General features: G+C 35.9%; 1 protein-coding gene across 1 annotated transcript in view; it reads left to right on the top strand.

Moving 5' to 3' along the window:
• Window positions 1–14,065, top strand: part of TEKT3 (tektin 3) — a 40,923-nt gene that overhangs the window by 1,372 nt on the left and 25,486 nt on the right. Inside the window, exons 2-3 of the mRNA XM_008054726.1 lie at window positions 10,586–11,193; window positions 13,719–13,802. Coding sequence (XP_008052917.1) covers window positions 10,615–11,193; window positions 13,719–13,802 — 663 coding nt within the window. The 5' untranslated portion in view covers window positions 10,586–10,614. The remainder of the gene's footprint in view (window positions 1–10,585; window positions 11,194–13,718; window positions 13,803–14,065) is intronic.

The raw sequence follows: 14,065 nt of genomic DNA, 5'->3' as shown, positions 1-14,065 counted from the left end.
CCTCAGCCTTCCAAGTAGCCGGAACTATGGGCGCGCGCTACCACGCCCGGGTAATTTTTGATTTATTGTAGAGATGAGGGCTCGCCAAGTTGCCCAGGCGGGTCTCGAACCCGCGGGCTCAGGCAATCCACTGTAGTGTTATTTTTAAAGTCCATATAATGGCATTCTGTCATGCATGCTCTAGGCTATTCATTTTAACTGTTGTGTGGTAATTCTTGTATGAATTTACCACAATTATGTATGCTTCCTTCTGTTGATGAACTTTTAGTTTGCCCCTTTAAAAATATTAGAAAGGTACATTCTAATTGTATAAATATATGAGGTTTCTCTAGGTATATATAAAGGAGTCGAACTGCTGAGTCACAGGGAATGTACCGGGTCAACTTTCCTAGATACTACCACATAGCTCTCCCATGTGTAGTAATTTATACACCATCAATAAAATTCCTTATCAGACTTTTTTGGGGATGTGAGATCAACTTTTCCTGCATTCTTATTTAATACATGCATGAGATAAGTTACTTAAACGTTGAAATCTGATATAATTTCTTCTAATTCTGGTATTTGTTAATGTATTAACAGAAGTGTTTTATTTCCACTCCAAGTTGCAACTGTAATTTAGTAAATACGACCAAGGGAACTAAAAGGGTTTTTAATGTGAGCCCTTCAAGCCTATTTGTGCCTGATCTTAGGCAGGGTATGGAGCAAATCAGGTATGCTTTCTGTACTTGTGTCTTCTACAGAAAATGATCTATAGGGCTTTGTGCTTTAAAACACTTCTGATCTTAAAGTCTTGTCTAAATGTGCTAATAAAATGTGTTTATCCAATTTGAAGCCACCTTTTGGATTTTAAGCGGAACTTTCCAGTTCTTAAAATCTCTGTGTGATTGATTCTATATTTAGTATGTTAATATTTCTAGAAGACTATTACAGCTTCTTTTTCAGTATGTAAATAGCTGTTGACCAGACATTAAAGGAACCTAGTCAAACACTGTATTTGACTTTGTCGCACACGTCTCATTTCTAAAAATTCTCTTTGGTTATGTGTTTTAGTCAGTTTTCTACTGCTATAATACGATACTACAGATTGGGTAATTTATAAAGAGCAGAGATTATTTGGGAAGTCCTAGATTGAGGAACCACACTTCGTGAGGACCTTCTTACTATGTCATAACATGGCAGAAGGGCAAGTGAGCAGGAGAGAGAGAAAATAGGGGTTGAAATTATTCTTTTATCAATAGCCCACTCCTGCGATAACTAACCCACTCTAATAACAGCATTAATCCATTCATCTAATCACCTCTTAAAAATCTCACTTCTTAATACTGTCACAATGGCAATTAAATTTCAGCGTGAGGAGACATTCAAACCATAACATCATGATTAAAAGTATAATAAAAAACAATTGCAGGCCAGGCTCGGTGGATCAGCCTGTCATCCCAGCATCTTGGGAGGCCGAGGCGAGTGGATTGCCTGCGCCCGTGGGTTCGAGACCTCATTTCTACAATAAATCAAAAATTAGCTGAGCGTGACAGCATGCTCCTGTAGTTCTAGCTGAGGTGGAAGGATTGCCAGAGCCTAGCAGGTCGAGGCTGCGGTGGCCAGGAGGGTGCCACTGCCTTCCAGCCTGGGTGATAGAGTGAGACTCCATCTACATCCACAACAACAAAAACCCCGCATGATGTAGGGAATACCTATTTTCAGTCATTTTCCCCAAAGAATTTGTTTAGTTTTTCTGTAAATATGAGATATTTATAAGGTCAGTTAATGATCTTAGTATATGCTGCACACACCCTCTTAAGCAGTGATTGTGTTAGAATATAGAGAATAATTTAAACATTGTAAAAGATATATCACCAAAGTAAGCCATAGCCTTTTAAAAACTGAGTTATTACTTCTTCTTTGAAAGTTTGGAATAATTCAGAAGTGAATCCATCCGGACCTGAAATTTTTTGAGGAAAGATTTTAAATTACAGATTCAATTACTTTAATTACTATAGCACTACTCGTTGTATCTTTATCTGGGTCTGTAGTAATATTTCCTCTTTTATTCCTGATGTTAGTAATTTGTCTTTTATGTTGATAAATCTATCAAGTGGTTTATCAGTTTTATTGATAGGGTGTCATTGATTTTTCTATTTGTCTAGTTTCCATTTCATTGATTTTTCTCTCTTTATTTTCTTTTTTTTTTTTTTGACAATTTTATCTTTTATTTTTGCAAGCTCCTTTTTTTTTTTAGTTGAAGTATCACTCTGTCACCCAGACTGGAGTGCAGTGGCCGCTCTCGGCCACTGCAGCCTCGACCTGCTGGGCTCTGGTGATCCTTCCGCCTCAGCCTTCCAAGTAGCTGGAACTAAAGGCACGCGCCACCACGCCCGGCTAATTTTTGATTTATTGTAGAGATGAGGTCTCACCAAGTTGTCCAGGCGGGTCTCGAACCCGCGGGCTCAGCCCATCCACTCACCTCGGCCTCCCTAAGTGCTGGGATTACAGGCTGAGCCACCGAGCCCGGCCTTTATCTTTTATTTTTAAAAAATTTTTTATTTTAAAGATGTGGGGTACAATTCAGGGTTAGGTATACAAATGTTCATTGTGCAGGTGCCCCTGTTGATGAGGTGTGCCCCCCTTTATTATTTTCTTTCTCCTACTTTAGATTTATTTTGTTATTTTCCTCCTAGCCTTTTAAGATAAAAGCACGAATCACTGATTTTTACCTCATTCTTATTTTCTAATGTAAGCACTTGAAGCTATAAACTTCCCTCTAGTTACTATTTTAGCTGCATTGCACCAATTTTGATATGTTGTGTTTTTACTCTCATTCAGTTAAAAATATTTTCTAATTTTTCATATGATTTTTTTCATTGATGAGTCATTTAGAAGAATGTCACTATTTTTCAGTGTCACAAGAATTTTTGTTTAATTGTCTACTATTTGGGGGTTTAAAAAATATCTTTCTATTATTTATTTCTAATTTAATTCTGATATGGTCAGTGAACATACGTTGTATGATTTCAATGTTTTAAGCTTATCAAGACTTGTTTTATGAATCATAATATGGGCAAAGTTGGTGAATGTTTTTTGGGCAGTTGGGGATGGTGTGTAATCTGCTATTTTAGGTGCTATGTTCTAAATTAGGTCCAGTTAGTTGTAACGTTGTTGAAGTATTCTATGTATTAACCAATTTACTGTTTACTTGTTCTATGAAGTACTAACAGAAAAGTGTTGAAATACCCAAATATAATATGGATTTATCTATTTCTCATTTCAGTTCTGCCAGTTTTTGCATTAGGTGTTTAAAGTTATGTAAATGGTTGCATAAACATTTAAGATTGCTATGTCTCCTTGATTGATCCCTTTATCCTTATTTCTCTTTTTATCACTGATAATATTTCTTGTTCTGAAATGTACTTGGTTTGATATTAATGTAGCCACTTCGGGGTTCTTTTGGCTAGTGTTTACACGGTATATCTTACTCCTTATTTTTATTTATTTATATAACTTTTGTGTTTAAAATTAGATTTTTTTCAGATAGCATATAGCTTAATATTACTATTTAAAAATCATTCTAACAATCTGTGCCTCTTAAGTGGATTGTGTAGACCATTTATTATAGTTGTCAGTATAGCATATCCTTTTGCTATTTGTTTTTCTTTGTCTTACTTTTAGATTAAACATTTTTTCTTAGATTAAGTATGAGTCTTTTTTGTTTTCCTTTTCTTTTTTCTTCACTATTGGTTTATTAGTTAAAACTCTTTTAAAAAAATTATTCTTATAGATTGCTCCAGGTCATGTGTTCATTTTGGTCTTTACCCTTTACACTCTTGCAAAATATTGAGGACCTCAAAGAGCTTTTATTTATGTGGATTATGCCTATTAATATTGCATTAAACTTTAAAATTTATAAATTAAAAATATAAATTATTTAAAATAACCATAGCAACCCATTATATATTAACAAAAATAACATTTTATTTAAACCTATAGTTTCTGACATGCAAAAATTTAGTAATAAGATTTATATTATTATACATTTTTGGCAAAATTGTTTAATTTCTAGCATAGTAGCTGGGTTCTCATCTTTCATTCAGTCTGTTGTAATATCACATATCATATCACCTCTAAAAAGCTCTGCTGTAAATTTGTGAGAAAATGAGAGAGAAAAAGGCAAATGGCATCTGAGTATTTACTATGAAAATTGTTTTGGGCTAGGTGTGATGGCTCATGCCTGTAATTCCAGTAGTTTGGAAGGCTGAGGCAGGAGGATTGCCTGGGCCCAGGAGTTCAAGACCAGTCTAGGAAACATAGTAAGACCTCATTTCTTCAATAAATAAAAAAATTAGCCAGGTGTGGTAGCACACGTCTGTGGTCCCAGCTACTTGCGAGCCTGAGGCAGGAGGATCGTCTGAGCCTACGAGGTTGAGGCTGTGGCGAGCTGTGGTTGTTCCATTGCACTCCAGCCTGGGCAACAAAGTGAGACTCCAACTTAAAACAAAAAGAAGAATTTTGACCTTTTCACCCTGAAATGGTCTTGGGCATGCTCCTTAGTTTATATTTTGAGAATTGCTACTCTAAAGTTTGCAATATGTATTTTAAATTCATCACAGTATGTTTAAATAGCATTATTTCATTCCTGTTTTATAACACTTATAATAGTATATTTCTATCTAAGCCATCCTATTGTTTGTGTTATTGTTATAATTTACTTCTATTTTAAAAACTCCTTAATTTTTTTTTTTTTTTAGTTGGAATCTCCCTCTGTCACCCAGGCTGGAGTGCAGTAGCATGCTCACAGCCACCTCAGCATCGACCTGCTGGATCAGGCGATCTTTCTGCCTCAGACTTGCAAGTAGCCAGAAGTATAAGCGTGTGCTAATTTACCTGGCTAATTTTTTTTGATTTATTATGGAGATGAGGTCTTACCAAGTTGCCCAGGCTACTTTCAAACCCATGGGCTCAGGCAATCCGCTCACCTCGGCCTCCCAGAGTGCTGGGGTTACAGGCTTGAGCCACTGCGCCCAGGCAATTTTTTAAAATTTTTACTTTAAGCAATTATCTTTAAATACATTTGAAAGTTAGAAAAGTTTTTTTTTTTTATATTAGCACACATGCCTATCATTTCTGACATTTTTCATTTCTTTGGGTAGATCCAGGTTTTCATCTGGTATAATTTTCTTTTGCCTGAAGAATTTCCTTTAACAATTCTCTTATTACAGTTCTGCTACTGATGAATTCTTTTCGATTTTGTTTTTATGAAAAGATTTTACTTTACCTTCATTTTTGAAGGATATTTTTCACTAGATAGAATTCTAGGCTTACTCTTTCTTCTAACCCTTTAAAAAATATTTTTTGATTGTCTTCTGACTTGGATAGTTTCTGACAATAATAATTTTTATCTTTGTTTTTTCCTATATCATATGTCTTTTTTTTCCTCTTATTTTTAGTTTTTCTCTTTAGTCATAGTTTTCAGCACTTTCGTCATGATGAGCCTTGGGGTAATGATGGTAGCAGTGGTATGTGTGTGTGTTTATCTTCTTGGAATTTGTGGAGTTTCTTGGGCCTAGGGATTTATAGTTTTCATCAAGTTTGGAAAATATTCCATCATTATTTCCTTAAATATTTTTGTACCTCTCCTTTCTCTTAATGATACCCTGTAAATACAAGATGTTAGACCATTTGCTGGGATGATTCTCATTTTTTCGTTTAGGTTAAAAAAAAAATCTTTGTGCTTCAGTTTGGTTAGATTCAAGCTCACTAATCTTTACTTCTCCAATTTCTAATCTGTTGTTAATCCCATCTAGTAAAATTATGCTAGTATATATTGTTTGTTTTATTCCTACAGTTCCACCTGGTTCTTTTTTTCATCTTTTCATTTTGTTCTTGTATTAAATACTTGTATGTGGTTTACTAGCTTCATCATCTCTGCCATTTATAGGCCTGCTTCTATTGACTGATTTTTTTTTAATGGGTCATATTTTCCTCCTCCTTGTTATATCTGTAGTTTTTGACTGGATGCTTGGCATAGTAATATTACATATATGAATGTGTTAGCGTTGTCAGATAAAGTTACTTTCAGGTTTGTTTGAACTCTGAAGCCTGTTTTCAACCTTTGCTAGAGTTAGTCCTTATTACCTTCATTCTAGGGATAGTTCAGCTCTACCTCTAACATGTCTTCCCTCTGGGGGTCTCCCTTGAATGCTCCAGGTGATCACCAATGATGCTCCAATCTGATTAGTCTGAGTTCATAATATACATTCTGTGAGCTCTAGAAATTGTTCAGCTAACAACTGCCATCACTCTTTGCCAAGAAGTGTCCCTTGATGCATGTATAGTCTATTACTCACCAAAGATTTACATAGATTCCTATGTAGATTTCTGGACCATTTATACATAGCTCACTTTATTCCAGAATCCTGCTTCACAACTTCTAGCTGTCCCGGCCTTCCCAAATTCTTCTTTTTTTTTTTTAAGATTAGAAAATATAGTTTATTTTTAAAGTAAATTAGAAAGAGAGAGAGAGAAAAGGAGGAGATTCACCTCCCCAAGGTAAGGGAGGGGGCCAGAGCTTAAGAAACATGGCCTGGCCATAGCTCAAAGAGGATATAGCCACACCATAGCTTAGCAAGACAATGACCTCTCAAATTTGGATCACTTTCTCAGCTCACAAAGGCTGCCAGTCTCTGATTGGTTTTAATCTGTTTTTTCCCATGGTCTGGAAATTGCCTCCAGGCACAATGCCATGACAATCAGAGGGCTCACCTTATTTGTTTCTCTTCTCTCAGGGTTCAGAGTTCTGTGCTCTCTGTTGTTCAGTGTCTGAAAACAGTTACTTAATATATTTTGCCTAAGGTTTTAGATGTAGGAGATTAAGTCTAGTTTTTATAAGGCTATCCTAGTTGAAGGCAGAACTCTCTTTTGAATTTTGAAGTATTTCTTAGGCCACAACACTCTTGGTTTTCTTGACCTATAATGACTCAAAAAATACATGACAGTGGGATACTTTGGTGAAACATCCTCACACAATGTCTTTTATTTAGTCTTCCTGAATGACTTACAAGATGGCTTGGCTGGAGCTAAAACTTCAGTTGTGGCTGTAAGATGTCTCCATGTGAAACTTACTGCTATACAAGAAGAGCTCTACTGTGATCTCCAGATAACTGAGCTTTATGCTTCAGATTCCAGATTCTAAACTATACCCCATTCCTAATTTAAAAACAAATCACTAGGTGCTTTTATGAACTATATCGATTTTTCTCAGGCCACATGTCTCATCTGACTTAGGAACTTCTGTATCTTTAAATATTACCTCCTGATGACTCATGGTTCAGTATTTGGCAAACATGGGTTGAGATGTCTCAAGATGCCAACATGACAGATGTTGGGATGACTCACGTGGCATCCACACTGAAATTCCATGGCTGAAGGATCTCATAGAAAATTAAGCAAGGCCAAGTAGGAGTGGTCTCACTTGAAGCTTTTTGCTAGAAAAAAACCAGATTTCTTATAGATCTGACATGGGAAAGGGGTTAGAACTAAAAGCGACCTTAGGGAACATAAGACCTCAAGTTACACTGAATTTGCTTTTTCAAAAAGCAAGGTTTAAGTTTCAAAGTGAAGTGAAGGGTTGCAGGTGGTAATTATGGCTTTCTTTTTCTCATCATTATCTAAGTGTGGCTTGTATAAGCTGTTTGGGAGCTACTGGAAGAATTTTTTAAAAAATCAGAAAGCTATGGTCATCTCTTAGGGCCACAGGCAGTTATTTCATCATGCTGTCTGAGTAGAGTTAGAATTGTACACAATTCTACAGATTATTATGTGATTTGGGTATCAAAGGCCTCAAGACGTAGCTATTTAAGTAGTCATGAAAGGATTTTTTTTTTTTTTTCTGAGTAGTGCATAGAATTGGATCTAATTATATTTTTCCTTTTCAATAAACAGGTTCCTAGACGTTAACTCTCAAATATAATGATATTTAAGGGCTGAAAGGCAGGGTTCTCCAACCCCCAGGCCACATACCAGTCACAGCTGTTAGGAACTGGGTTGCAGGGGAGCTGCAGGCAAGTCATCAAAGCTTCTTCTGTATTTATAGCCACTCCCCATTGCTCACATTACTACCTGAGCTCCACCTTATGTCAGATCAGCAGCGGCATTAGATTCTTATAGACGTGCAAACCCTATTGTGAACTGTGCATGCAAGGGATCTAGGTTGCACGCTCCTTATGAGAATCTAATGTCTGATGATCTGAGGTGGAACTGAGGCAGTGGTGCTAGTGCTGAGGAGCAGCTGCAAATACAGATTAACAGTAGCAGAAAGGTTTGACTGCACAGAGACCCTAATAAAACAATTGCTTACAGACTCCTATCAAAACCCTATCAGTGAGTCGCAAGTCAGTTGATGTACTTCAATTGTACAGCTGCATCTGGTGGCAGGCTTTAAGTCAGAATCTGACACTTACTTTAGTCTGCATGTGACCTACTCATTTTATTTCTACTTCCATTTGTGCCTCTTTTCTGCACTGCGCACTTGTCTCAGTCACAGTTTTGGTAAGCCCACAAGCTAACTCTAGCCAAAATGAGTAAAAAATACCCATCACTGGAGAGCTTCTTTGAAGCATTATGGTAAGTTGTATAAGTATTTTATTATGTATCACAATGTAGTAATAGAAATAAAGCACACAATAAATGTAATGTGCTTGAATCATCCTGAAACCACTCACCACCACTCCCCTGCCGTCCATGGAAAAATTGTTTTCCATGAAACTGGTCCCTGATGCCAAAAAGGTCTGAGGCTATTGCTGAAAGACATGTCATAGTCTGCAGCATCCTTGGCTGGAATCATAATGAGCAAAAGTTCCAGTCAGTGGAACTGGTAAAAAGAATGAAGTAGATTCTGTATGTTTTAACAAGGGAAGTGGTAAAAAAAAATATACTTAAGTTTTTAAAAAGTATGATTTAGAATGATATGTCCGATGATTAGGACAATTAAATTTTTATATTAAAAAGTGCTGTGTATATGTATAAGTGCTATATAGATAGATGTATACAGTGTATAAATAATACATATGCTGTTATGTGAATAGAACAAATCTGAAAAGATGCAACTATTGATGAACTATTTAGTGGTGACTCCTGAGGGGTTCACTTTTGGGGAGGAGAAAGGATATTTATCTTTTACTTTATGAACACCTCTGCTTTAGTAATTTTAAGAGCTAACATCTATTCCACACTTACTATGTGTTCAATACTGTGCTAAACATTTCAAATGCTCAGCATTGTCTTAGTCCTCGTAACCCTGTGACTACCCTAGAATTTCTATATTGGAGGTGCTTACAGATGGCAAGTTGCCTGGAAAAGAGATCTAGGTACTTGCCTTGAGCTGTTTACACACCAACCATGCTGTTACCTATGTAGATTGTACGTTTATTTAGGACAACTTGGTGGGGGTGGGGGAAGCTGCCAAGCAACCCTTTGTTGCTAATAGTGCTCCTAACAATCCAAAGAAGGAAGTGCTATTATTATTCCCTGTTATTTTTAGATGAGGTAACTGAGGCACAGAGGTTAAGTAATTTGTCCAATGTCACATAGCTGTGCATAGGTGGGCTCACCTTGTTTCTCTTCTCCCAGACATCAGAGTTCTGTGTTGTCCATTATCCAATGTCCAAAAACAGTTATCTTATATTTATTGTGTAGACTTTTTGATGAAAGAAACTAAGTCTAGTTTTTATTAGCCTATCATGGTTAGAGGTAGAATCCCTGTTTGTTAAAATGTGTAGTTCAGGCTCTTAATTTGAATTTGTTACAAGACAATATTACTCTCGTAATTTAAAAAATTTGAAATTAAAATGATCAGTCTAAAAAATGTGATCTTACTATATTCTAGAGACATAGAGATGAAAAAATTCATGGAATATATTAACAATAATAAATATGGACAATAAATGAGAACACACATCTAATGCAGCAGTCTCCAATCTTTTTTGGCAACAGGGACCAGCTTCATGGAAGACAATTTTTCCACGGACCAGGGTGAGGGGTGGGGAGGGTTCAGATATGATTCAAGCACATTACATTTGTAATGAACACTTTAATTCTATTATTATTATGGCCTAATATATAATGAAATAATTATACTACTCACCATGTTGCAGAATCAGTGGGAGCCCTGAACTTGTTTTCCTGTAACTAGATGGTCTCTTCTGGGGGTGATGGGAGACAGTGACACCCAAACTGTGTTGCTTATGTCCAGGCTACTCCGTAATCTCATTTTGTTGCTGTCACTGCAAAACCCTGCTTCACAAAGATAGGATGTTGGAAATGGAAGCAGGCTTTTCAGTGCTGATCTGACAGGAGGGCGGAGCTCAAGTGGTAATACAAGCGATGGAGAGCAACTGTAAATACAGAGGAAGCTTTGCTGTGTGTCCCAGTTCCTAACAGGAACCGGTCCATGACCTGGGGATTGGGGACCTCTGATCTAATGTGTTAGGGACCCTTGCAACTGATATTAAGTAAGGTGGCCTTTATTTGTGTGTTTTACCAGAGATTAATTTATGTGACTGTATTTGCTTTTTCTTTCTTTTTCTCTTAATAGGAGAGATTTGCAAATAGTGTTTGAGCAACATGGAGCATTTAGGTTCTACTTTAACAGCAACTTATGCCCACCCTCGACCAACTCCAACCAACTTTCTACCAGCCATCAGTACCATGGCATCAAGCTATAGGGATCGCTTTCCCCACTACAATTTGACCCATAGCTTGAGCCTTCCTTGGAGACCGAGTACATACTACAAAGCTGCCTCCAATTCGCCGACCTTGGGCCCGTACTGCACCAGATCACAGAGGGTGTCTGAGAGTACCATGCGCCCCTTTATTTCCAATAGAACCACATTCTTCACAAGATACACACCTGATGATTGGTACAGGTCCAATTTAACCAACTATCAAGAGTCTAACACTTCCCGCCATAATTCAGAGAGACTAAGAGTGGACACATCTCGCCTGATTCAAGACAAATACCAACAAACAAGGAAAACTCAGGCAGACAGCACCCAAAATCTTGGAGAACGCATCAGTGACATAGGGTTTTGGAAATCTGAAATCATTCATGAGATGGATGAAATGATTGGTGAGACAAATGCACTTACTGATGTTAAGAAAAGATTGGAGAGAGCTTTGATGGAGACAGAAGCCCCTCTTCAGGTAAATATAAAACCTTATGATAAAAAAACACTGTGTTTTTCTTATTATAACCCACTGGTTGAGCTTCTGAGGTTATTTATATTTCAATTATGTTTCCCTTCATCTGTAGAAGCCAACCCCCTATCAATAAAATCTGTAACTGGTTTCAGTAAGCTGAAACCATTGCCATTTTTTTACACATTGTATACTTTAAGAACAACCACTTTAGGAAAGAATCCTGAAGACAAAGCAAAGAAAGCTGATTAAAGAGATACCAATAAGATACACACTGTTTTAAGGTGAAAATGCCATCTTCTCATCTCTTAAATAGTCTGCTTGATTACTGCTATTCCTAGATTAATATAAATAATATTTAAGGAAAAAATCCCCAACTTTTTCTTTTAATCTGTGTCTTGAAATGCCTTTTGTATATATGTTATGATTCTATTTTAGGGCATAGTGATATGATCAAATAAGACAATCTTAGCAGATGAAATGCATTTTTTTAATGGAGAAATGGTACTGAGGTTAGGCCAGTTGCCATGATTATGGCGGCAGCATTTCAGCTGGTTGCTGGTCTCTGATTGGGCTTCTAAGTGGCTTCAAGTCACCTCTAACTCTCTGATCATGTGATGGGCCCTCCAACCCCATTTGGTCCTCCAACATTGAAGGAAGACAGTCCATATTTGGAAATGTGCAAATTGTAGAAATTATTTCAGAAGTTGTATATATTTGGGTGAGTACAGCTTGCACCATTTTTCTTCATTTTTGTTTGTGTGACTTATTTCTCATTTTCTATAGGGCTCTACCATGGCATCTGTAGTAGAAGAGTTTAGCGGGTCAAGGAGCTAGAAGTCTAGTGGTTGGAGAAATTTGGTGGGGCTCTCTGCACGCTATCACTCTTTATCATACCCCTCCTCGCAGACACAAACACACAGATGTACACAACTCCCAGAAATCCTGAAAACGGTTGATAGTACATTAATCATGTCTTTCCATTTTGCATAGATTGTTGTTTAGAATCAGACAGTTTTCTATGCCTTCCCTGAGCCCTGGCTCATTTTGAGGAATGCTGGTTTATTCTACAGCCTATCCCATCCCTGACTGCCATCAAGGATTGAAAGAATCCTTAAAATGATAACTTACCCTCTTACTTTTCCAAGGAGATTCAGTTTCTTCTCATAGTAGCCTTTTCAGTGATTACAGCTTTCAGAGAAATGGTTCTAATTTGAATTTTGTGCTGCAATTTTTGTCCAGATAGTCTTGTGTGTTTGAACATTTGCTGTCAACAAAGTATCAGAAGGCTCTGATGAAAATCAGAGTTAGTCACATAAGTAAACTTCAAAAGAGAAAACACCTATGGGCAATGAATATGATTAACAAATGTAAGAAAAAATGCAAAAGGTTAATAATAAAATACAAATTAAATCAATGAGGTAACCATCTTTGGCCTAGAAAATTTGCAATAATGAAAACTCATAACAGCTAGGGTTGGCAAAAGAACAAAAAATGGATACTTTTGTATATTACTGGTGGGACTAGAATGGTAGAAATTTCCTGGAAAGCAATTTAGTATTATATACAAAAATAATTGGAGTTTCTCTTGATCCATTAATTCTTCTAGTAAATGTAAATTATACTATTAAAACATTAGAGATTCACTGGAAGATTTTGTTCAATTATATTATATCTGTATTACAGTATATATACTATTATATTCTATGCTTTTTAAAAATTTAACATTATACAGTAGTCCTATGTCATGAAAAAGTCTTTGAAAAAAGCATTTTAACTGCTACATAATATTGCTTCAGACATAATTTATTGTTAGAAATCTAAGCCATTTTCCATTGGAGTCATTAGCATTCTCTGTCTCAAATAATATTTTATGTTTTAAGTCTACTATTTAATGTTAATCTTTAAAAGTATAATATAAAATTGTAAGGACATAATAATCTCCATTTTATAAAAACAAACAAACAAAACAGTAATAGAAGTATGAGTAAATCATATTTTCTACTTTTCGTTGTTTTTTTCTTTTTGGTGAATAAAGGCATATTATTTTTATAATTACGAAAACAATAAAATGACACCAAAAATAATCACTTGGATTTTTTTTGCTACACAAATATTTGATGTCTTTCAGGATATTCCTTTCTTCCTCACTCTTCTTGGTAAAAAATGTTTAGAAATAATATCTTGACTGTGATTCACGTTATTAAACTATTTCTCTTGAATAAATTAATGCCAAGTAAAGTTCTCAGATGCTAATTTGTGTGAATCAAGTAGATACTATCTGCTTCATTTTGTCAACTTTCCAAATTAGGAATATTTTCTAACTCTTTTGAAGCACTCTTTACTTTTTCACTAGCATCAGAGATTTATTTAGTTGTCATAGTCTGTTTCAGACCAGAGTTCCACAAAATGGTTGAAAAGTTGTTATTGGGACTGTCTGTTGACTTATTTTTGATACAAGTTGTTAGAACCGCGTGTCACTAATTGTAGTCAGTTTGCATTAGTGGTTTCTATTATCTATGTACCTGTAGGTAGCCCGAGAATGTCTATTTCATCGAGAGAAGAGAATGGGAATCGATCTAGTACATGATGAAGTCGAAAAACAACTGCTGACGGTAAGTATGGGGGAAATGCTTGTTGCAATAAGCTCAGTTGTAAACATTTGTTGAATATGTAGAAATAAAAATTGATGTTACATAAAATCACTAAGTAGTTATCGTATCAGATGCTTATAGCATTTAGCAAATGTAAATTTTTTGTTATAAAAGCAGCATTTTCATTGAGAATTTGAAAAATACAAAAAAAGATAAAAATCACTCAAAGTTCTATTAGATAGAAACCATTGCTAATTTTGGAATATTTCCTTTTTTTATTAATC

The sequence above is a fragment of the Carlito syrichta genome, unplaced genomic scaffold (genome assembly GCF_000164805.1).
Source record: "Carlito syrichta isolate Samal-C Ts95f unplaced genomic scaffold, Tarsius_syrichta-2.0.1 Scaffold300018, whole genome shotgun sequence".
In the NCBI taxonomy this organism is placed as follows: Eukaryota; Metazoa; Chordata; class Mammalia; order Primates; family Tarsiidae; genus Carlito; species Carlito syrichta.
This window is presented reverse-complemented; position numbering and strand designations above follow the sequence as displayed.